The 22,711-nt window shown below is 56.0% G+C and overlaps 9 protein-coding genes across 9 annotated transcripts; 5 read left to right on the forward strand and 4 right to left on the reverse strand.

Annotated features, from left to right (window-relative positions):
* Nucleotides 1-2,179: 2,179 nt before the first annotated feature.
* ecm33 (cell wall protein Ecm33) lies at nucleotides 2,180-3,518 on the forward strand (the record flags this gene model as incomplete). The annotated part of the gene is made up of 3 exons (XM_071060808.1): nucleotides 2,180-2,231; nucleotides 2,291-3,140; nucleotides 3,206-3,518. 3 exons carry the CDS (start codon nucleotides 2,180-2,182, stop codon nucleotides 3,516-3,518), a joined length of 1,215 nt encoding a protein of 404 aa, XP_070916909.1.
* Nucleotides 3,519-4,447: 929 nt separating this feature from the next.
* MFIFM68171_05389 (uncharacterized protein) lies at nucleotides 4,448-6,256 on the reverse strand (the record flags this gene model as incomplete). The annotated part of the gene is made up of 4 exons (XM_071060809.1): nucleotides 4,448-4,546; nucleotides 4,678-5,531; nucleotides 5,590-6,039; nucleotides 6,097-6,256. The coding sequence occupies 4 exons, from the start codon at nucleotides 6,254-6,256 to the stop codon at nucleotides 4,448-4,450; spliced, it is 1,563 nt and encodes a 520-aa protein (XP_070916910.1).
* A 424-nt stretch (nucleotides 6,257-6,680) lies between these two features.
* On the reverse strand, nucleotides 6,681-9,425 carry MFIFM68171_05390 (uncharacterized protein; the record flags this gene model as incomplete). The annotated part of the gene is made up of 1 exon (XM_071060810.1): nucleotides 6,681-9,425. One exon carries the CDS (start codon nucleotides 9,423-9,425, stop codon nucleotides 6,681-6,683), a length of 2,745 nt encoding a protein of 914 aa, XP_070916911.1.
* A 1,129-nt stretch (nucleotides 9,426-10,554) lies between these two features.
* MFIFM68171_05391 (uncharacterized protein) lies at nucleotides 10,555-12,181 on the forward strand (the record flags this gene model as incomplete). The annotated part of the gene is made up of 2 exons (XM_071060811.1): nucleotides 10,555-12,012; nucleotides 12,080-12,181. The coding sequence occupies 2 exons, from the start codon at nucleotides 10,555-10,557 to the stop codon at nucleotides 12,179-12,181; spliced, it is 1,560 nt and encodes a 519-aa protein (XP_070916912.1).
* Nucleotides 12,182-13,003: 822 nt separating this feature from the next.
* On the reverse strand, nucleotides 13,004-14,186 carry SCS2 (phosphatidylinositol-binding protein scs2; the record flags this gene model as incomplete). Its single annotated transcript, XM_071060812.1, has 7 exons — nucleotides 13,004-13,423; nucleotides 13,486-13,608; nucleotides 13,661-13,776; nucleotides 13,834-13,892; nucleotides 13,942-13,964; nucleotides 14,020-14,090; nucleotides 14,147-14,186. 7 exons carry the CDS (start codon nucleotides 14,184-14,186, stop codon nucleotides 13,004-13,006), a joined length of 852 nt encoding a protein of 283 aa, XP_070916913.1.
* A 915-nt stretch (nucleotides 14,187-15,101) lies between these two features.
* On the forward strand, nucleotides 15,102-16,217 carry MFIFM68171_05393 (uncharacterized protein; the record flags this gene model as incomplete). Its single annotated transcript, XM_071060813.1, has 4 exons — nucleotides 15,102-15,186; nucleotides 15,239-15,443; nucleotides 15,496-15,646; nucleotides 15,708-16,217. 4 exons carry the CDS (start codon nucleotides 15,102-15,104, stop codon nucleotides 16,215-16,217), a joined length of 951 nt encoding a protein of 316 aa, XP_070916914.1.
* Nucleotides 16,218-17,002: 785 nt separating this feature from the next.
* MFIFM68171_05394 (uncharacterized protein) lies at nucleotides 17,003-17,533 on the forward strand (the record flags this gene model as incomplete). Its single annotated transcript, XM_071060814.1, has 3 exons — nucleotides 17,003-17,097; nucleotides 17,180-17,390; nucleotides 17,483-17,533. 3 exons carry the CDS (start codon nucleotides 17,003-17,005, stop codon nucleotides 17,531-17,533), a joined length of 357 nt encoding a protein of 118 aa, XP_070916915.1.
* A 257-nt stretch (nucleotides 17,534-17,790) lies between these two features.
* MFIFM68171_05395 (uncharacterized protein) lies at nucleotides 17,791-19,425 on the reverse strand (the record flags this gene model as incomplete). The annotated part of the gene is made up of 5 exons (XM_071060815.1): nucleotides 17,791-18,000; nucleotides 18,076-18,475; nucleotides 18,547-18,713; nucleotides 18,766-19,151; nucleotides 19,212-19,425. The coding sequence occupies 5 exons, from the start codon at nucleotides 19,423-19,425 to the stop codon at nucleotides 17,791-17,793; spliced, it is 1,377 nt and encodes a 458-aa protein (XP_070916916.1).
* A 739-nt stretch (nucleotides 19,426-20,164) lies between these two features.
* MFIFM68171_05396 (ribosomal protein P1) lies at nucleotides 20,165-20,732 on the forward strand (the record flags this gene model as incomplete). Its single annotated transcript, XM_071060816.1, has 4 exons — nucleotides 20,165-20,233; nucleotides 20,314-20,391; nucleotides 20,480-20,621; nucleotides 20,686-20,732. 4 exons carry the CDS (start codon nucleotides 20,165-20,167, stop codon nucleotides 20,730-20,732), a joined length of 336 nt encoding a protein of 111 aa, XP_070916917.1.
* Between the last annotated feature and the right edge of the window lie 1,979 nt (nucleotides 20,733-22,711).

The raw sequence follows: 22,711 nt of genomic DNA on the forward strand, positions 1-22,711 counted from the left end.
AACATATCGCAAAGAGGGGCCCTTGTTATGTTTCGGTGTCCTGTTTCATATCGACAACCGAGAATGTCCAACTTGGAGAAAGAATGGTGCAGAAAACCTAAAGGGGGCAAAAAGGGCCAAACTTGAAAGGGAATGAGCCTGGCCGGGGTGAGCGTAACACACGAGATTCGCAATCAAGATTCCGGTACGTTAGCAGCGCGGCAAGCCACCCGCTGCCCGCCCACAGATGGGACGGCTGCCAATGACTTGGACGTGCCCTGCCACTAGTTGATTGGCAGGAGCCCTGCCATCCCAAGCCTGCAACAGTTCATGGCCGCGCATGCGTCTCGGGGGGTTGGAGAAAGTGGGATGGTGATAATTGTCGTGGGGACCGCCTCCCATCAATCGCGCTGAATCCGCGCTGAATCAAACCCACAAGGTGGAGTGATTCCCTTCGCTCTGACCAATCCAGGACTGCTTCGGCCGTATCGCTCATTTTTCTGATTTTTAAGCTCGGGGGCCTCCGAGCAATTTGGTCGATGCGACGGGCTTATCGTGGGCGAGGCAAGGTAAACAATTCATCAGGGCGTTTCACCTCGGTGTTATCCCGTGTGTTTCTCCGTTGGTGACAACGTCATAAATCGAGAAGCAGGAAACTTGGGTGGGATCAGCACCTTTCGGATGTCCAACCTGCATCCTGCATCCTGCAAGTTTTCAATGCTATTACTTCGTACTTTGATACCGCTACAACGGTGGGCTCAAAGCCCAACGACACAACGAGTTTTATGGTCCGACGGACTCTTTGTTCGAGACCATGTGTTCGTGCTTGGACCGAGGAAGGACAATCTCGCCGCTGCAAGATCGGCCCCTGGCCAGCCAAGACCGTCATCGACGTCGCCGGCCGCCCAAGGAAAAAGGAGGGCGTGCTCGGCGAAGCTTGGAAGTTGGCCGATGAGCAGGGGTGTCCTGGTCCAAGGGCAACCCAACCTAGCCCACAGGACTGTGGTAGTGACACCGTCCTAACCCTGTGAGGTGATGAGGGCCCACCCCATCATTTCAGCCAGGTACGGGTGAACCGGAGAGAGGGTGTTGGCATCGACCGTTTGTATCGTGCTGTTTGGAGTTGGAGGGATAAACGGCTCGTACCCAAATCAACCGCGAGAGTCTTATTGTGCCTCTCTGGAATACCCAGCGTTCAGGTAATCGGGGCAATTGAGTAACGGTCGACCTTGTGTTTCCCGAGAAGCTTGATTGACGGGGGCACTCAATCGGCGGTTGGCGGGCATCCACTGGGGCGTTGCTAGTGTGGTTGCAGTTCCCCACCGATACTGCAGGGGCGTGCCCGTATCCAGAACGGCCCTCCTGGCAGTAATTTAGCTCCAATTACCCCTTCCTTGCAGGTTTCTGCTGCGTTTTCTACCCCTTGGACAGACTGCTCTCCTTCCCGTTTTACATCACTTTTTCCCTCCTCTCGTTAAGTTTCACTTCGATTCACTCGTTACTCTCCTTCTGGAAGAGAAAGAGCAGGAGGTCCAACGAAGGTCGCTCGCTCACTCTCCTTCCACATTCCGAATTGAAACTTGATTCTTCTCGTCACCGCGTCGACAATTACCATCGAAAGACATTCCAGCAGCCCGCCGCTCGATTGAAGAAGAGGTGCGTTGGCATTTGAACCTTGGTCTCACACAACGCCCATACATCCACACACACACACACACACACACACACACACACACACACACACACACACACACACACACAAACACACACGCATACACACACACGTTGGCGGGGCAAGAAGACTGGGAGAGCGTCGCCCCTCGCTCTGAGCGTTGCGGCGCTCAACTACGTGAAGCCACGGCGTTTGACGAGTCGAGTCGCTTTAAACCGGCCCATCCCACCGTCCACAACACCTACCCTCACGCGCAAACCCCGGGAAAGGACGGAGAAAGTAGATTAGGCAGGCAGAAGGCAGAGCTCTTTGGCCCGGGATTCGCGTGCGAGAGCGCCCTCTATCGCGAACCGACTTGTCGAATCTTTTACCCAGATCTGTCTCTTCTGCTGGGTTTGCGAAGCGGCCCATTGACTCGCTACAAATACCAGCTCCACCTCCACTGCACATTTATCCTTCTTGTTCACCTCCGGTACTTTGCAGAATCAGCATTCTAACCGCGTTGACCGAATAATAGTAGTCGACAACATGCTTGTCAAGCATCTCATTCCGGCCCTCGCGGCAATCGGCTCGGCCGCAGGTGAGTGCAATACAGAGCCAGATACACAAGCTACGGAGGCTAACCCAGTTGCCGCTTAGCCCAGTCTCGGACTTGCACTGTCTCCACTACGACTATCCAGAGCCAGGCCGAAGCCACCGAACTCGCTGGCTGCCAGACGGTCAGCGGCACCGTGGTGATTGGTAGCGAGGCTGCCGGCAGCATCCAACTCAACGGTCCCGAAGTCATCACCGGCGGCGTCACAGTCCGCAACAACTCGCGGATCGAGACGGTGTCAAGTGACACTATTGAGAGGATTGAAGGCGCATTCACGCTCAACGATTTGAGCCTACTGCGCAGCGTCTCGTTCTCGGCGCTCACCACGGTCCAATCGATTTCGTGGATATCCGTCGGCGTGCTGAATAGTGCGACCCTCGGACCCCTGACCACGGCCGATGAAGTCATTCTCAGCGACACTTTCCTCGAGGATCTGAGCGCCTTCAACCTGAGAACTGTGAGGAGGTTCGATGTGAACAACAACCGCCGCCTCCAAAGCGTCGATCTCCAGTTCAGCACCATTGAGGAGAACCTCAACATCAAGGACAATGGTCTCGAGCTTGAGGTGTCGCTGCCCAACCTGATTTGGGTTGCCGAGATGGCCATTGCCAACGCCAGCAGTTTCTCGGCGCCGCTGCTGAGGACTGTCAACGGCACTGCCAGCTTCGACCAGAATCTCTTTGAGACCTTCAGCCTGCCGAACCTCACCTCAACTCAGACCGGCGACATCTCATTCGTTAGCAACGGCAACCTCAACAACCTGACGTTCCCCGTCTTGACCACTATCGGCGGCGGCCTGCTCATTGCTAACAATACCCAACTGGCGAGGTTGACCGCCTTCCCCAGACTCGAGGAGGTTGGCGGTGCTGTCAAGCTCCGAGGTAGCTTTGATGAGTAAGTTGTAAACTGTCTCTATTATGCTTGAGTAGCCATGGATTGCTGACAATACACGCTCCCAGGATTTCATTCCCCGCGCTTGACTTGGTTGCTGGCGCCTTTGACGCCGCGAGCACCAACGATATCTCTGAGTCTTGCGAGGCTCTGGCTCCGCTTGCTCCCCGGGATGAAGGCGGTGAGGGCCATGTCCGGGGGACCTATGCCTGCAGCAGCGACGTTGAAAATGCCAACGAGGATACCAGCTCCGAGACGTCCGATGGCGACAATGGTACCGATGGCGGTGATGGTGATGATGAGAACAGTGCCGCCGGCGTCGCCCTCAACACGGCTCTCTTCGGCCTTGTCGCTGTTGCCGCCATTGCTTCGGCGCTCTAATGATGGAAAACATGCCCCTCGGCGTCCTACGGTGTTTTTACTGCTAGGTCGGGACAATGCAAGTCGGTTGTCTTGGCACGGATACCGCCGGCTCAAGCCCGCCCATCACACACTCTCTCTAGTTTCTTTGATACGGACTGTCTGGAGTTTTTCTTTTGCTGCCGGTCTGGGCCGCCAGCACAGCCATGACGCGCCACAACTACAAACCGGAACCCATCCGATAGACTTAATATCTCGCTCTATACAGACACCTGAACAAAAACCGATTTCCCTTGCCTGCCAATCTCTGTGATTCGAAGCCTCCCTTTGCGTCCAGTCTTCGCTTTACTTGTTTGGAATGTGTTCGGCGCAAGGGAGGAAGGGGGCACTCGCAGGCATCCAGTCGTGGCGGCGGGTGGTGTGCAAGTTGTCAATGGGAAGGTGGCAGATCCGGCTTCATTGGCTCCCGGGCCAGGAGATCTTTCGTGTTGGGTTGCTCCAGAAGTAAGGTTTTAGTACTACTGCGGACAAAACTCAGCCGATGAGTGGAAGAGGTGGAGTTGTGGGTATCTTGCGTGCTGCGTGTTACTTGTTACTTGTTGTTTGTCTATTTCCGTATCAAGTTTCCTAGAACCGTTGTAATAGTCATAGGCGCAGAGTGTTTTGTCGAATTGTCCGGTGTCGTACCTGGGTGAAGTAGTGAAACGGATCGAATCTCTCCTGTGAGTTTGTCAGACGTGTTGCCTACCCCTCCTCTACGCATTCACGGCATGGGTTACCACAGTGTATAACTGGCCATGCACGCATTGAGGTCGCGCATGATATACGTCTATGAGATTTTTGGTCACCTAGACAGCAATTTGGTATATCAGATGGCGTGTGCGAGATAATATTTACAGATAATTTGTACGCAGATGTACCAGCGCCAAGTCGTTCACCTTGCCCGATTCTCATTCATCATAAATCCCATCCTCAAACTTGTCGGCATCGTAGAATCCCGCCGCGATTGTGTTCCCGTTGAATATCCTCCCTTCAAGCGCATTAACAGCCTGTAGTACGGAATGTTAGGCCACAGTCATTCAATATTCGAGTGAATGGAATAGGAAGGTCGGGAAGGTCCCCCCCCCCCAGGGGGGGGGGGGGGGGGGATGGAGGGGGCAGAACAAGGGGGAGAACTTACCCTCAACGCCGACACCACATCAGTAAACTTGATAAACACCCGCTTGCCGCCCTTGACATCAATAAACAGCCTCTCCACCCTACCGTACCTCTCCCCGCACTCCTCCCCAATCTCCTGGCCCAGCCCGGCCTCGATCTCGGCTTCCAAGTCGGGCATGTTGTCGAGCATGTTGCGCAGCACGACCACGTTGCTTGTCTTGGTAGCAGCAGCAGCAGCAAGCTGCTTTTGCTTGGGGGCGATGATCTTGCCGCGCCCGCCGGGCTCGGCGAACCCGCCGCCTTCCGAGTCGGGCCGCCGGCGCCGCTTCTCGACCTGCACGCGCAGCGCCGACGTGATGCCGGACTGGGAGGCGCCGAGGCCGGTGCCCTTGGTCCAGCCGTACTTGGCCATGAGCCGCTGGGCGAAGCCCGCTTGGCCGGGCCGCGTGGATCTGGCTTCGCTGCGGGAGGCGTCCGGGTTCGAGGGCGGCAACGGGATCGCAGAGTAATCTACCTCGCCGTCGTCTTCTTCTTCCTCTTCGTCGGTGTCGAGGTCCATCTCGGCGGCGGATCCTGCCGGGACTGGGGGCGCTTCGTAGCGGACTGGCGCGCGAGAGATGGTGGCGGCGTTGGTGGTTGTTTGTGGGGGAGCTGCTGGTTCGGATCCAGGGGGTGGCGGCGGCGGCGGAGGAGGAGGAGGTGGTGGTGGGGGAGGGGTCGGTGACGCTGCTGGAGGTGGTGCTGCCATACCCGCCATTGCCAGCCGGCGAGCGTACGCATCGTCGCCAGTGGCATCGTCGGGGATGGTGGCAACCGCACGGGGTGGTGATGGTGGAGGCGGGGCAAAGGTGAGGGATGCTGGAGGCGCGAATTGGTCTGTCCAGCCGATTAGCATCGAATAGAGCATGATATTTCCTCAAGCAGGGCAGCTTACTCCCCGTCCGCCCTCGGTCCTCCTCCTCATCACTGCGCATATCGCTACCGGAACTTGATCTCCTTCGCTGCCGCCGATGGGCGTACAGCGCCGCTTTCCACTCCTGTACCTCCCGTATGCGCTCCTCGCTGCGGAGATACTCTTCCACGTTTGTCGGTCGTGCCGGGTCGTAGATCTCGTCCCAGTCTGTCTCGAGCGGCATATCCTCGGCCTTCTTCTTTTTCTTCCTGCGCCCGCCGCGCTGGCGCTTCTCGCCAGTGCCGTAGAGGTACTCGTCCTCTTCGGTAGCAGCCCAGTCAGCGAGTTTGCTGCGGGGCTGCGCAGGTGCCGCTGCATTTCCGCTTACCGCCGCTGCTCCGGCCGGGATGGTGGGTGGCGCCTTGGGAAAGGTTGGCTTTGGTTTATTTGGTTGCTTGACCTGAGGTCGGCGTATAGGTTGAAACCGCAGGGCTAGAATATACTCATTAATGGCTTGCCCAGGCAATTCTGCGCTGTGCAAGTACATACCTGGATCTATGGCCTTCTTCGCTGGGGTGTCGTCCTTGGCTTCGTCCTTGAATAACACGGGGTCGCGCGAGATGGAGGCCGAGCCGTCTCCTGAATCGAGCAGGTTTGCGTACAGCGACATGCCGCTACGCGCCGGCGGCTGCGGAGGCGGCGCCGCCATGGTGAAGATCTGAATCTCTGAATCTACACCTATTAATTTCTTGTCGTGGGCGAGGACCTTACAGCTTGCCGACAAACCGCTCTGGCTAAGTAACCAGAGGACAGAAGCTCAGCCTTGCTCGCAAGGCCGGAAGTCGAGCTAAAGGAGCCACTGAAGAGTGCGGAAAAGGTGGGGGTCCAGCCGTGTTTGGAGCCCCAAGTTTAGCGAACCAGGTACCTTATCTACCGTATATCCGGATTGGTAGTATAACTATAGTATACCCAACCACCCAACATTTCTAGGAAGAGAAGAAGAACAAGAGTGTAGTTAGAATTGTTTTATTTAGGCTGGAAGTTGGCAATCCTTACTTATACCTCAAATTACCATCTTAACGAGCTTATAGGGGTGTTTCTTATTCAATTAGCTACTTCCCCGGGTATACAGCCTAGTGCTTCTTCTCCTTGGGCAGCTTCTTCGCCTCTAACAGCTCGACATCCTTCTTATCATAGTAATGTCCACCGAACTCAGAAAGCCACTTCGCCTCAATGGGTATTACTGACCGCACGTACTCGCGCGATGTTACTACCAGTTCGTGATAGATAATCACCCTCGGCGGCGGGTCAATCGACTTGACCACGCTGCTGGGATGCACATACACCGTGATGTTATTCTTGAGCGTGCGGTACCCGTCCCCGCCACGGTTCAGGCGTGCCGCGTTCAGGAAAAACGCCGACGTCAGTGCCCTCAAGATGGGCTGCATGTTCGAGATGCCGCCGCACGACGATGTCGACCCCTCCAGCACGCGATCGCACAGCTTGGCCAGCTGGTCCCGGACGTCACGCGCCCGCGTCAGCGACCGCTGCGTCAGAAAGTTCTCCTTGGCCCAGATGGGCGAGTAGTCGGCGTCGACCCATTGATTGTAAACGTTAAGCAGCGTGATGTGGTCGCCGCCGTCCTTGACTGTGAAGCGGGCCCGCGCGCTGTCGGCGTGCACCTTCTTGTCTTTCGGCCGGAAGAAGAGGGTGGCGACCTCGCCGAGCATCGAGACGATGGTCAGCACCTCCTCCACACAACCCTCTTGGGTCGCTGCAATGAGCGCCTTGGCCAGCATGGGCTCTGCTGGGAACTCGCCCATCTGCCTCCCGACCCGGGTCAGGGCGCCGGCGCTGTTTAGCGCGCTCAGCGCGTAGAGCATGTTGAGCGACTTGATCAAGAGCTCTGTCGGTGGGGGGTCGAGAAAATCGAAGCCGAGGAGATCGTCTATGCCGAGCGCCTTCAGCTGCAGGACGACGCTGGACAGCGATGTCCTCTGAATTTCAGGCGTCGGCGACTCATCCATCTCGGAAAGGTAAGCAAACTTTGTGTATAAGCGGAAGCACTTGCCGGGCCGTACACGTCCGGCTCGGCCCATCCGCTGGTTTGCTGCCGCCCTCGAACACGGCACCACCGCCAGGGTCGACTGCCCGGTGGTTCCGACGGGACTAAAGGTGTTCTCCTTCACGTAGCCGCAATCAATGACATAGACAATGCCGTCGATAGTCAGCGAGGTCTCGGCGATATTCGTTGAGAAAACGACTTTCCTCGCTTTAGGAGGCGTGGGCTCGAAGATCTTTGCCTGCAACTCGGACGGCATGTTTGCGTAAATAGGCAGGGCAATGATCTCAGGTACTCGGCTTCCCAGTTTCCGCTTGATCTCCTCTACTCTTTCGCATGCGCGGTCGATTTCTTCTTGGCCGGTCAAGAAAACGAGGATGCCGCCTTCGGGTTGCGTCGCATGGATCTGAAAAACTGTCACCAGACTGGCTTCGAGATAGTTGCTCTCCGGCGCCGACGTGTAGTAAACCTCGACCGGGTGCACGCGGCCGGGCACGTTGAAAATAGGCGCATCGTCAAAGTATGCGCTGAACTTTTCGGCGTTCAAGGTTGCGGACGAGATGATCAACTTCAACTCTGGCCTGGCGCGAGTGAGATCCTTGATCAGTGCTAGCAGAATGTCTGTGTGTACTGTCCTTTCGTGGGCCTCGTCGATCATGATGGCCGAGTAATCTTCGAGCGTCGGCGATGTGACCATTTCCCTCAAAAGCATACCATCTGTCATGTACTTGAGGATGGTCTTGTCACTGGTGCAGTCTTCGAACCGGATCGAGTAACCGACTTCGTGCCCGACTCTGACGCCCATTTCGTCAGCAACACGGGCGGCAACGCTCATGGCTGCGACTCGGCGCGGCTGCGTGCAGGCCACCTTCATGCCGTCCTTGGTGTAGCCGGCCTCGTGTAGGTACTGGGGGATCTGCGTGGTCTTGCCCGACCCAGTTTCACCAACCAGGATCAGGACCTGGTACTCCTTGAGGGCATCCAAGAAAGCGTCGCGATACGCATACACGGGCAGACTCTTCCGAACCTCCTGAATGGTCTTGTGTGCCTTCTCGGCTGCGTCGATCTTCTCTTTCAGAATCCTTTGCTCCTGTGTCAAGCCATCGTTTGGTTGTGCATATTTAGCGGCGTCGCGGACAAAGGTGATAGCGTCCTCGTCCAGCAGAAAGTCGTATTCCCCATCGTCCTCACGCTCACGGCTCTGGATTTGCGCCTTCGCCTTGACCGTCTGCTCCCGCTCCCATTCCTCGTACTCGGTGATGTGTTTCTCGTTGCCGAACTCGTCCCTCTCGACGTGGCGCTTGTAGAGAGCATCTTCCTTCTTCTTGCTGTCCACCCCGTACTGATCAGGCAGGCGATAACCGTCTTGGTAGTCGTCGATACGGGCCCGTTCCTCGGCAAGGCGCAGAATCTCGCGGTTCTTGGCGAACTCGGCCTTCTCCCGCTCGGTCAGACGCACACCTGACCTCAGCTCGGCCGTCTCCTCTGCAACCTGCTTCCGTAATAGGGCGAGCTTCTCGGCCTCTCTCTTTGCAAGATATCCCTGGCGAGACTTAAGCCGCAGGTCGGCCATCTTGGGATCCTCGCGCCTTGAATCCCCCTTACTTGTCTTGGAACCGCTGTTGCTTTCGTTCCGCGGCGATCGAGAGCGGCGGCGGGAAGTATCGTCGCCATCGTGGCGTCTGCTTTTGTGTCGGCGTGGTGACCTTGACCGATCGCGAGACCGGTCGCGTTTGCGGTCCCTCTTGTCGTGTTTTCTATCCATCCCAGCAGGCTCATCGTCCATCGGGACAAAGGCGTACCTCTTTGACGACATGTTGCCGGGGCTGTGCTGCTTCAGTGTTCAATCGTGGTTCATGGAATACAAGAGGCAACCATCGCTTGGGTCGCGCGACTTGAAATCCTTATCTTATCGGATGACCCATGCGATGCCCCACCAGAACACAGCAGCGACGGGATCCGGGGCAGTGGAAACTGGCAAGGCAGCTCCATCTCTGCTCAGTCGGGAGCATGGGTTCATTATGAATTCATGCAGCGTCTGTTTACAACGTTTAGTCGATATAATTCGAGAGCTTTGTTTATAAAGCTTGTTCGGTTTCATATGGCCACGTCAACGCAGAGTATTGCGCTGGGTTCTTCGTTTCTTATCCCCCAATACCTAGATATCATGCTTTTATTCAGTTATCACACATATGGCTTATTCATAACGCTTATACTGACCGGTCAGAACGGAAGCTCTGCATACAGCTAGATATCTACAACCTCAGCGGTGACTACATGGACAAGCCTGTTTTCTTTCTTCTTCTCCTTCTTCTTCTTTCTTCTTTATTTCATTCTACGTTCCTCTTAGTCTTTTACCTCGGCTACTACGTAAGATTATAGCGGTTCGGGAATAATGTAGTTTACGAGTTCGGTCCTGGGGCTTGCAACACACAGAGCGCACGGGCTTCCCAACGCCCAGATGAAGCGAAGAAGAGATGGTATACACGCAGCGACGGTCCCTTTCGTTCTTATCCAAACTATGGACTGCCGCTGCTGCGTCTTCTTGCCCCGAGCGAAGATCAGTATGGCCAATTTTAGTAAGCTAGGCATTGATAGACAGCTCTTCGAGTCTGGGATATAAGGGTAGCTGGCCAACACTGGGGATTGCCGGACAGACCCACTTGTCTCAAGTGTGGCTCGGATGACACAATCACAGGGTAGCGTCAAGCTCGGAGCCCTCTCAACACTCGGTCGATCATCTATTACTCACATAAAGGTACCATTGTATTGGGGTCAGATACCAATTGCACTTCTTCCGTGACGTTAGGCTTAAGCCTGCCATTTTTGAGCGTCTGCCCATTATTGATCAGTTGCTATCAGCCAAAGTTGTGATTCCCGCATCCTTCCCCCATCCGCCTCAACGATTTGACCAGCACACGACACTGCTTGCCGTCACAGACGTCATGGCCACTGGCAGCTTGACCCTCCAATCCGCCATCAAAGGCGCAAGCAATTCCGTGGCCGTCATCGTGCCCTCTCAGCCCCAAGCCTTGACTATCACCTACAAAGACCTGACCTCCGAGGTGGCCTCGTTCCAGCAGAAGCTCGCTGCAGTCGGCATTGCTAAAGGATCTCCGGTCTCGATTGCCACCGTCAACTCCTACGAATTTATCGTCTCTTTTCTAGCCGCATCTTGGCAGCGCGCCATCGCTGCGCCCTTGAACCCTGCCTACAAGCAAGATGAATTCGAGTTCTACATCGAGGATGTCAAATCGGCCATCGTCCTAGTCCCCAGAGGTGCCTATCAGAAGGCGAGTCCGGCAGTAAAGGCGGCACAGAAGTTCAATGCCGCCATCGCCGAGTGCTACTGGGATGCAGCTAAAATGGAGATCGCCCTCGACGTCAAGGAACTCGGCCAACTTCAGGGCAAGGGTAAACAGCCGGTGTTGAAACCTGAGCCCGAGGACATCGCCCTGGTCCTGCACACCAGCGGCACCACTTCGAGACCCAAGGTCGTGCCCCTCTCCCACCGGAACCTGACCAGGACCATGGCAAACATCCAGCAGACCTACCAGCTCACCGCCGCCGACCGAACCATGTTAGTCATGCCCCTGTTCCACGTCCACGGACTTCTTTGCGGCCTCCTTGCTCCCTTGCTTTCTGGCGGCTCAATGGTTGTCCCTCCTAAATTCTCAGCGTCCGACTTCTGGCGCGACTTCATCACCCACCAAGCAAACTGGTACACGGCCGTGCCCACCATCCACCAAATTCTCCTCAAGAACCCAGCCCCCAACCCCCTGCCCAAAATCCGCTTCATCCGCTCCTGCTCCTCTCCCCTCTCGCCGACGGTTTTCCACGCTCTGGAGAAGACATATAACGCCCCCGTTCTAGAGGCCTACGCCATGACCGAAGCAGCCCACCAGATGACCTCCAACCCTCTGCCTCCTGGCAAGCGCAAGCCCGGCACGGTCGGCCTAGGCCAGGGTGTCGAAGTCGTCATCCTCGACGACGCGGGCAACCCGGTACCCCAGGGCAAAGAGGGTGAGATCTGCATCCGCGGGGAGAACGTCACGCGGGGGTACCTCAACAACCCCGAGGCCAACAAGTCTTCGTTTACCAAGGACGGCTATTTCCGCACCGGCGACCAGGGCAAGAAGGACGAGGACGGCTATGTCGTCATTACCGGACGCATCAAGGAGCTGATCAACAAGGGCGGCGAGAAGATCTCGCCCATCGAGCTGGACAATGTGCTCACACGGCATCCCGCCGTGTCAGAGGCCGTGAGCTTCGCCATTCCCGATGACATGTACGGGCAGGATATCGGGGTGGCGGTAGTGTTGAAAGCCGGACACAGGCTGGGCCAGGAGGAGCTGAAGCAGTGGGTGGCTGAGAAGTTAGCCAAGTTCAAGGTGCCCAAGAAGGTGCGTGCTCATTCATTTTGCTGCCGGTCTCTTCGAGAACAGTGGAGTAACTAATTCCTCTCTTTAGGTCTACTTTACCGATGTTATGCCCAAGACGGCGACCGGCAAGATCCAGCGCCGCATTGTTGCCGAGACAATGCAGAAGCAGGAAACTAAGTCAAAGTTGTAGACACCACCCCAACATTCCGGACTGTCCTCGACCAAAAATGTCCATAGAAGTTTTAGATAATTCGAAGCTGTACATATCAACGTAGAGATTGAATTTGTCTCGGTGCCCCTTAATCTCTTTTCATGCCGTTCGAAATCTTTCGTCAGGGGCAATTGTATTACAGAGAGCCAAGGGATAAGTTGACAGGGGTTGCTGCAAGGGGCTAAGGTGTGTTGGACAGCGCCATGCCCCGTCATCAAGCACAGAGGCTCCACGGTGCCGTGGCACGTCAATTGTACAATACACATTATAAAAAAAAACTCCCGGAACCACGTGGCTCGACTGAAGAGGATGTATCCCTCAGTAGCCGTGAGATTATGGACGTGGTTCCTTCATATCGCTAGGGAGACAGTATCACAGGATTAAAGTACAACAAAGAGGCTCCCAGTCCCTGAACGCAAAAGACGTCAATATCAATTCACCAGAGAGTAAAGGATGAAAACAAATATAAAAATGAATTAACGTAAAATAACAAAAAAAACAACAACAAAGGAAAAAAAGGCAGGACATGCGCTCCCCCGTCCAAGAACACGGGGCAATTACGTATATATCGTAAGCCACCTCACTTCCTCTCACACGTGGTATTGTTCGTTCCGGGGCCCGTTCCGTCGCTCCAACCAAGACACCAGCCTAGCTGCACAAACAAAAACGTATCAGGCACGTCTATCCATAACACAACGAACACCGGTCTGCTTCTGGGGGGCCGAGTGCGTTTGATCCCTGTCACAAGGAGTGTGGTTGAAAATTCAGGCGCTGTCAGGGCAACAAGTAGACGAAACGACCTTAAAAGAAGAAGTACGCCAAGAGGAAGCTGGTGAGGCAGAGAAGGGCCACAATCTGCACAGGGACGCCCTCTGTGCCTTGCCGCTGGGCCTGGGCGAGCTCCGGGCGTGGCGCCGAGCTCTTCTCCTCCGAGCTGGCAGCCTTCCGCTGTCTCAGGCCACTCGTAGCCTCGTCCCTCAGCGAAGCAATCGTCGCCTCTGCCTTGGCGAGCTTGTCCTTCAATTCCTGATATCTATCGGTAGCTGCTGACTTGACGGTCGACGCCACTGCGGGGACTGAATATGCCGTCGCCTGAGTGGCGTCGGGCTCTTCCTTGAGCTCCTTCGGTTCGGGCTGTGACATAAGAGCGGTCTCATCGACGATGGTATCTTCGTTCGGGGACGAGTATGCCGGGGGGGCGGTATCGGGGGTGCCATCGCCCTGTGACTGTTAGCTGGTCGCTTCGATTATCAGTACAAAAGAGACCGAGGGTAACCACGAACCCCATTGGTAAGCGATCGCCGGACGGGTGTAGCGACAGGTTCTAAGCGTCCCTCGTCCGCAGGCGGGAGCCAAGACACCCGGATCTTCTTCTCCTGGATTGCCGATTTCTCTACTGAATCCCACTGCAGAACCCAATCAGTATCCCATCGACAAGATCTGGATCGCGTGACCCACAATCTGTGTCACATTTGTGAACTCCTTGTCTCCGGTGATGGTAACAGACTGAACGAGGAACTTGTCGCGGCAGCGGGCATCGAGCGGGGGCTCCTGCTTCATCGCCTGCAGTAGAACTGCGGGAGGTCAGCACCAGCCGGGGCGAGTTGGGCGGGAGGGACTCGACGACTAACCCGACACTTCGACGTCATGTCCGGGCTCGATGCGGCCCGAGTTTGGTCGGACGCAGTACCTAACCGGTTAGTACGCCTCGGACTGACACTTGCGGGTCGCGAACGTACTGCTTAGGAGCTGTGGTTTTGACCTGCAGTCCGTCAGCAGAGTGTGGGATAGGGGAACCGGGTGCTCCCAGGCAATACCTTGAAGGCGACGGGCGCAGTGTTGGGGTTCTTGATCTTGAGGATCTGCGCAACCTCCACAGTAAAGGGCCCTGACCGGTTAGCCGAGCGGTGGACTAGGAAAGCACGGTAATCGAGGACAACATACTGCGGAAGCCCAGCTCCAGGGGGTCGATTTCGACGGACATGGTGGCTGAACTAGCAAACTTGCAGCGGGAGGGCGAGTTTTGGATCGACGTAAGAATCGTTTGCGGGCTCGACAGGGAGCGGAACAGGACCGACGGGATTGCGCAGTTGGGGCGAAAACAAGGGAAGCTTTCCGGGCAGGCGGATGCTCGAAAAAGTAGCTTGTGTTGGCGCTCGGCGGTGGCGCTGGAAGAAGGGCAACGAGCGGCCAAGCAGCGAAACCTGTCGCAGAATGGGATCCCACGGTAGGAGTGTTGTCAGGTCTTACGACATTCAACGGAGCACGCTGACGGCAAAGCTGGCCAGGTTGCCCAGTGCGCTGCTAGGGGACCCAGGTTCGTGGGCCCGTGCTGATCTTACAGCGCAACAGCCCCAGCGCAAAACAATGGAACAGCGCAACCCTGTGGGGCCCGGCCTTTTCCTAGTGACGATTGACCCGACCCGGCCGAGGCGGAATTCGCCGCGGATGAACAGAGCAACCGAACCCTTGCACGGGACTTGGAGACGAAAGCTGAAGCCAATCAGCATCGAGCAAAGCATTGCTGCCAAAAGTGCCAATGACGTGCGCTTGCCAGCCTAGAAGGCGGGCCTCAAACGCTGAACTTGGGGGCGAGCGAAGCTCTGAACAGCCGCTGGGAACCACTTGAGATCACCTGGTAATCCAGCGGGAAGTAGGTCGTTAGGTTAGAATGCTAGCGGGACGAAACAGCACCTCGTTTTAGGATTATTCTCAAAACTTAAATTCATCCTCTTGATTCCCGTCTTTTAGAGCAGTGCCACGACAGCAGTCTTGGGACCAGTCGCCCCCGCCAAAACCTCTTCTTCTCAAACTAGGTCGATCGCAGCCAACGAATCCGGCCTGCTTAGGCCCCGCTACAGTCCTTGCGATTTACCACGATTACTCTTGTGATATCAAGATGACCAAGTCAGATATCGATCTTCTGCTCGAGATGGGCTTTGAGCAGGCCCGTGCCGAGCTCGCCGTCAAGAAGACTGGAGGATGTCAGTAAACACATTTCCCGATGACACCTACAAATACTAACACGCAACACAGTGCAGCAGGCCTTGAACTGGCTTGAGGAGAACCAAGATAAGCCTCTTGAGGAGCTGCAAGCTAGCCAGGCCGCCGCCGCCGCCGGGCCCGAGGAGCAGGCCGGTCCCTCCATGCCCACCGGTGAGACTGCCATGTCGCTCGTTTGCAACGAGTGCGGCAAGAGGTTTAGAAACCATGACCAGGCGTCCTTCCATGCCTCTAAAACGTCGGTTTCCGCCCCCTGCCGCCCGCATGCTTCAAACTGACGCCCGTTGCAGTGATCATACCGACTTCTCAGAGTCAACTGAGGAGATTGCGCCGCTGACCGAGGAGGAAAAGAAAGCCAGACTCGAAGAGCTTCGCCAGAAGCTCAAGGAGAAGCGGGAAAGCCAGGCGGCCAAAGACAAGGAAGAAGCTCGGCGGAATGAGGTACGGTTTGGCATTTGCATTTCTTGATGCATTATCGACATGCACTCACCAATTCTCGCAGCAAATTCGCATGAAGTCTACCAAGGAGTCCCAGGACATCAAGGAGGAGCTTCAGCGTAAGGAGCAGATCAAAGAGGCAGCCAAGAAGCGCCAGGAGAAGCTCGAAGATCTTGAGGCGAAGAAGCGCATCAAAGCCAAAATCGAGGCCGACAGGGCGGAGCGTCGGCGGAAGGAGGAGGAGGCTAAAGCTCTGCGAGAGGGCAGATCGCCTTGGGCTCAGACCGCGCCGGCCGCTCCGGCGGCTGCAGCAGCAGCAGCGGCTCCAGCATCTGGGTCCAACGCCGCCGTTGCACGCCTAAGGCTCCAGACTAAGAAAGGGAACCTCCTCAAGACGTACCCCAGCGAGACGACACTTTTCGAAGTCGCCCAGCAAATCGAGGCAGAAGTCGGGTCCCCCATCACAAGCTTCTCAACGACCTTTCCCAGGAAGACGTTCGAGGCCGGAGTCGACTTTGGGCAGACTCTTGCAGAAGCTGGGCTAACACCTAGCGCCGTGCTGGTGGTGAACTAGGAGGACATGGTCACAGGGGCGGTTGCGCGGGTAAGGGAGGTTGGGTACGGCTGGGTTCCCGTAGGCAGTCGCTCTACGCGGGTCAGGTTTAAAGATACGAGCAGTTGAACCGCTCAGTTTCTGTCTCGTTTTCAATCTTGATTCCGAGATCATAGCGTTGGGCGGTGGGTATTGACTTTGGCGTGGTGTTTTGCGGGGATTATCTGACCCCTCCCGACCAAGATTCTCAATAGCTAGGAATCTTGTGCAACAATCTCGCATGGTTCACAGCCCGATGTTTGTCAAGGGCGCGTGGAAAACTTGGAAACCATGCGCCCTTCTTTTGACACCTCTGGAGCATGTCCCATTATGAGAAGAACATCGGCCGGCTCTGGCGAAATGAAGCATACGATGTGACATTCCCGGTATAGCGGCCCCCGCACCTCCAGCGTATTACAGGGCCATTGGGGCCCGTTGACGACGCCGTACCAACGGTTTCCCGCCTCCTCCGTATCGGCTCTCAATCGCCCGTCAATTTGCCGCTTTGGTTACTGGTCATCCGATCGGACATACTAAATCGTCCGGCCGAGGAACCGCACTTACATATCGCTTAACCCTCTGATATCCATCTCACTGTCGTGCAATTCGCCCGTCCTATGGCCTCACACCTGCGCAATCTCTCCACCAGAGTATTGCGTCTCTCTCATTACCGCCCTTTTAGCTCACCCTCGCGAAGCAGCAACGCTCTCCTCCGCCTCCCCAAGATCCCCCCACCCTCACCCGCAACCGTAATCCAGCGCAGCACCATGGCGACGGAAACCCCAGCAGCCAAGAAATTCGAGTGGCTCGTCGTGATCCCCGATTTCCCCGGCGTGCACGGCAAGAGAATGGAGGTGCGCGCGTGAGTTTGCCTCCACCCCCACAAGTTTCCGTTGCCATCCCAATCAGCTTGAGTTACTGACGGTTTTCCCCCCCCTTAAAAGCCAACACTTTGACGGCCTCAAACCCGCCTTGGACTCGGGGCTGTACCAGATGGGCGGCGCCGTGCTCAACGAGGTCCCCCAGGGCGACGACCCGTCAAAGTTCAGCTTCGCCGGCAGCACCATCGTCGTTGTCGCCGAGAGCAGGGAGGAGATCAAGGAGATCCTTAAGAAGGACATATACGCCAAGTCCGGGGTATGGGATGTTGAAAATGTGGGTGTTTTTCTTTTCCCTTTTTTCCCCCTCTCCTAGTCACCCTACTACCGGGCCGGTTTTGCTTACTGAGGTTATGTGTAACCTATTAGGCTCAGATGTGGCCGCTTCTGTGCGCGTTCCGGAACCCAGTGAAGAAATAACTCCCGGTTGGAGGGCAAGTTAAGAGGCGATTTGGAGGCACGAAGCGAGGAAGGTAACAAAGTGGATTAGAAGACATTGCTGAATACAAACCGAATATCAAAATTATCTCCTCCCAGCATGCCCATCCTCGTGGAACTGCAAACCAGCGTTGCCGCCATATATGTCAAAATGCCCCGCTGTGTGGTAAAACTGGCTCACACAAAAACGCCGCATGAAACTAATACACTCGTTCAGATGCCTTTCCCGCCCTTCACCTCTAGCTCCCCTCAGTCGTTGATTGAGCAGCGGCAGGATCGGGAGCTGGAGAATCACGGTCCTGATCCTCAAGTTCCTCCGCCGCCACTCTCAACTCATAGCTGAGGTCGAAACACTCGGCCAAGAGCTCGCTGACGCTTCCCTGGCCCTCGGGGATATCGTTGCCAACCATGAACTTGCCGTCTACCCTCATGTTGTCGATGGAGTTTAGCTGAAGCGGCCAAATCGAGTCAGTCAGCAATCTGCAGCAGGCGAGACCCCAGTGTGGCAAGAAAAATAAACACACCTTCATGCTATACGGATAAAGCTCCCTAACCGACCCCACCCCCCCAGAATTCTTCACCTCAACAAGACACCGCTTCAGCGTCTGAAGCTGGTTGTAGATGGGCAGCAACGCCTCCGAAACGGGCTCGGACGAGTTCATCAGATAGTAAATGTAGCCGTAGCTCCGCCGGATGAGGTACAGCAGCGTTCGCTGGACGTATAGCTCGGCCGGTTTGCCGTCCTGGTCGAGCCAGTTCCCGTCCACCCTCTCCTCGTCAATCTTGTCGAGCTGGCGCTGGAAGTCGTAGAGGTCCGTCTCACGCAGGGACCAGGCCTGCGTGATGGACAGCTTCTCGAGGTCGTTGCGGATGCCGATGAGGACATCATACTTGGATCTGAAGCTCTCGGGGATCACTCCCTTCCTGCGGTCGGGCGGTGTTAGCTATCATGATGGTGCCGTGGTGGTGCCGCGCACGTGGGTAAGATAACTAACCTCTCCAGCACGATGTCTGACCAAGCCAAGCACCGTCCCAGTAACTCTGCCACAACGTCGCTTCCGCGAAGCTCCCTGCCCTCCTTGTCCACGAACTTGGCATTGACTCTGGATTCGTCAATCTCCTTGAGCTTTGCTTTTAGCTTCTGGACCTCTGTGGTAGAGAACTATGCTATGCGTCAGCATCATGCGGCCCCGGCTGGGCTTCGGAGTCGTTACCTTTGGCTTGGTGTTCGCAAGCGACATGGACCTCATTATGGAGATAAGTCTCTCGTAAATGGCCTGCAACGGCTCTTCAAGCTGGTCTAGTTGCTTCCGCAGATCGACCAGCATTCTCTTGCAAAGCTCCTCCCTATTTGCCAGTAGCTCAACTAGATATGGCGAATGCTCCGAATCGGCGTTTTTGAGGATGACGTCGAGCCTTCCGAGGGTGTGTGCTATGCTATTGAGGTCCTTGGGCGAGAAGAGCCTGGCTTCGGTGAGGTGGTCTAGTAGCCGCTTGATGGTCGACGTCAGCGCATACGCAGCCGGCGCCTCGGTTGTCCGCCCGATAGTCATGAAGAAGAGGGAGATGAGCTGGAAGCAGCTCTCGAGGACCTTATCCACTGTTACGGTTATTAGTGTACGGTTGTCTGGGAGTACCTCCGGAGTTGCCGTCCGCTTACGTCGGTTCTCCCCTTTGTGCTCGCCCTTTCGAATCTCGTTCAGCTGCCTGACCTGTTCCAACAGCTCATCATAGTGCACCATGACATCCTGAGTCCTGATGTATTTTGTGCGGTCCATCTTTAGAAGCAGCAGTTCGTCGCGGATAAATATGAGCTTGTCCAAGATTTGGCGCTCGCGCGCGTCATTGGGCATTGGCATAGCCGGCGTCTCCATCTTTGGCACAGTGATGAGTGGTTGCTCGTGGGAGGGGGGTTTAGTAGGAACGAGCGAGTGTCGGTGATAAAAAGCAGTGCACGGGTAATTGGCGAGGCATTGATGGAGGGGATACGGCTTTATTACGCCTTTTGACAAGGTGTTCGCCTTCCACCGGACCGAAGTCTCGAGGCCGATCTGCAGCCGGCCGCTTTGCGCCACCAAAGGCCAGCACAGGAGGCCACGAGGCGAGGGAACTTACGAGGCTGAATCGGAATGCCCGGTCAACAAGAAGAGAAAATTGTAAAAGTCGGGCACGGAGTAAATTGGTGTATCGGTTGCTTGTTTGTACGGGAGTTGAGAAAGCTATGAAAATGGTCGAATCAACTCTGCCCATGGGTCCCTGCTCCCGACGTCAGTGGCCCGCGTGGTGGGGAGCTGGATGGTGGGGGAGGTTTACAAGGGGTGCTCTCAGGGATATGTCCCAGCGCTGCTTGGCTTTGAGGCGCTCTGTCTCCGGTAGATTACACCAATCAGAAGTGCTGCGCATTGTTCTTTTGAGGTGCCTCTTACTGGCAGGCGGTGCCAGCTGGCTGCTTGTCATCCACAGCCGCCAGCTGTAGGGCCACGCTATTCTCTTTTCGAATCGCCCACAACTAATTATTTTTCGCTCTCGTGAATTTCAAGCTCGACCTTCACATTCCACGACAAAAGTCCTCTCGAGTCTCAGCACCTTGCGCCTCGACAAACCACATTCACAATGTCTACCGCTGAGCTTGCGACGTCGTACGCGGCGCTGATCCTCGCCGACGACGGCGTTGAGGTCACTGTGAGAAAGCACTTCTTCGAAGCTCGGGCGATGTGCGCGGGGTCTGGATGAGAAGGACGGAACGCTAACGCTCAGGACAGGCCGACAAGATCCAGACCCTCATCAAGGCCGCTAACGTCGCCGATGTTGAGCCTATCTGGGCCCAATTATTCGCCAAGGTACGAACAACCGAAGACACGCGATTCGAGACGGACGAAGGGGGTTCGGGTTGATGTGATGGCTGACTGGGATGTTGTTGCATTGCAGGCTCTCGAGGGCAAGGACGTGAAGGACCTTCTCTCTGCCGTCGGCTCCGGCGGCGGTGCCGCTGCCGCCCCCGCGGCTGGCGGCGCTGCTGCTGCTGGTGGCGCTGCTGCCGAGGAGGCCAAGGAGGAGGCCAAGGAAGAGGGTCAGTTCTCCCCTTGTCGGCTTCAGATCCGTCGCTACAACCACGGCGCTAACAATCATTGCAGAGAAGGAGGAGTCAGACGAGGACATGGGTTTCGGTCTCTTCGACTAAGGTGTCTATTTGGGCAGGGCGTGCTTTTGACTCCTCGGGTTCCCTTTGTACTTCCAAAACTTGCATGGATCTGCGACGGCATATCGCACACACGAGGGATGGAGGCTTTGATATCTGGGGTCCTGGTTCATCGGCGTAGCTTTACATGGAATTTGAAGATGCGCTTTTGAGCAGCTGCGGTTCCGGCATGGCTAGCTCGCAGTCGGCAAGCCCCATGACATCGATGGCATCGATGGCGATGTCTTCACGGTCAGCTGGGGACCTTGACACGCTATCTTGGGCGGTTATCGCGAATTCCTCAGCCAAAGCAATACGAAGACCCGGCGATTCTACACGGGGGCGCTCCAAACGATGTGACTTGCGCTGTGATGTCGTCAATCAGTCTGCGCTTCCCCTCACTGTTACAAGGGTCGTCCTGGATGCTTGGCTGAACCTGCATTGCCGGATGAAGAAGCCCTGTGGCGATGGGTAGGTATCGAGGGGTACAGATAGCCGTGCTTTACGTGAGCCGCGTGAAGTGACTTTCATACAAATACACAGCATTAAGCCCATTCGGGAAGTCACATTTGTGGCTGATTGGTGACGGCAGACAGCTTCGGGTGTGTTGCCCGTCGCTTTCTGTCTTGTACGGCAAGTGTCTTTTTAGACAATAAAAGGCGTCATCCCATGAGAGCCCAATGCCCGAGGACAAACATTGGCCCCTCTCTTTTCCCGGCCGACCCCCGAGGCGTCTTCCCAATGCTGGCGCTTCCTCTGGGCCTGGCAAGCGCCGGCCCAAACAGATCGGGATGGTGGATGGTGGCGTCTAATATATGTATGAATGCTGGGTGCGGCTAGGCTGCCACTCTGCCACGACCGTGCTGGAGTTCTGAGACGGCCCATGGCTGCGGCCTCTCTCAAAAGAGGACACTTCCTGCATACACTCTTGTTCGCATGAAAACTGATTCCGTACCTATTCTTACTAGCACTATTGACGAGAAATTCTCTTGAGACTTCCCCAGTGTCGCGTGCTTCGATGGAAGAGGGGCGCCTTATTAGGCTTCTCAGGTCACTGGAAGTCCTCTTAGAGAGATGTTAGGTATCTTGGCGCGCTAACCTTCGCTGCTACTGTAGTGGGGCTAGATGACGAAATGACCTTTTAGCTCATACTCAGTTTCAGCGGGGTTGAATTCGTAGCTTCTGCAAGTCATCCGACCTCGTCAGGTTTTCTGGCTTGGGATGGCGCCTGGGTTGCATGTAGTTTTAAGTACATGCGTCGGTCATGCATAGCGCGCCAGTCAAGCACTTTGCGCCGCACGGTTATTTAGTAGGGCCTCCGTCGATGATGACGGTTGACAGAAGACTCGGCTGAGTACCGTGGTGGAGGGGCAAGGCGCCGGTCGATCGCTGGGTGATTTACACTGCAGACAGGCAAATGCCGTCCAAGCAGTCTGTATAAAGCGTTGCTGATTATTTTCATTGGCAGAATGTGCGCCTCACGGACACGAGCACTTTCAACAGTGACATACCTGTGTCCGTAAGCCACCGGCCCAAAAGGCAGAGCGCGTGCTGCATGATCGGTATTAAGCGCACCAGTCCTCAGCGGTGGTGGCAAGCCAGGGCTCGGCAAGTCGTTCACGACTTCCACGGTCCACTGCAGCGGCTGGTGACCGGGTCACAGGGCTGTGTGTGAAATGGCCTCCCGATCCCGCTGTTCGGTGCCATTCGGGGTTGTGCGGACTCGACAGTGGGTCACCGACGGCAAAGACTGCCCGTGGGACCAGAAGGTTCTAAGCCTCAAAGCCTCGTGGCCTTTGCTTCTCGCGTCCGCGTTCTCGAAGCCTGATGAACCCGAGTTTCGGATGATCCATGAGGTAATTGCCTGACTGACGGTAGTGCGACGGTGGGTCATTTGAGGAACCAGTCTCCTGACAGTAACACAAACACTGGACATTTGCTGGGCAGCAGTGCGCTCTGGCGCCCTCAATGGCCTCGTCGAC

The sequence above is a fragment of the Madurella fahalii genome, assembly GCF_045866475.1.
Source record: "Madurella fahalii IFM 68171 DNA, scaffold_2, whole genome shotgun sequence".
Lineage (NCBI taxonomy): Eukaryota > Fungi > Ascomycota > Sordariomycetes > Sordariales > Madurella > Madurella fahalii.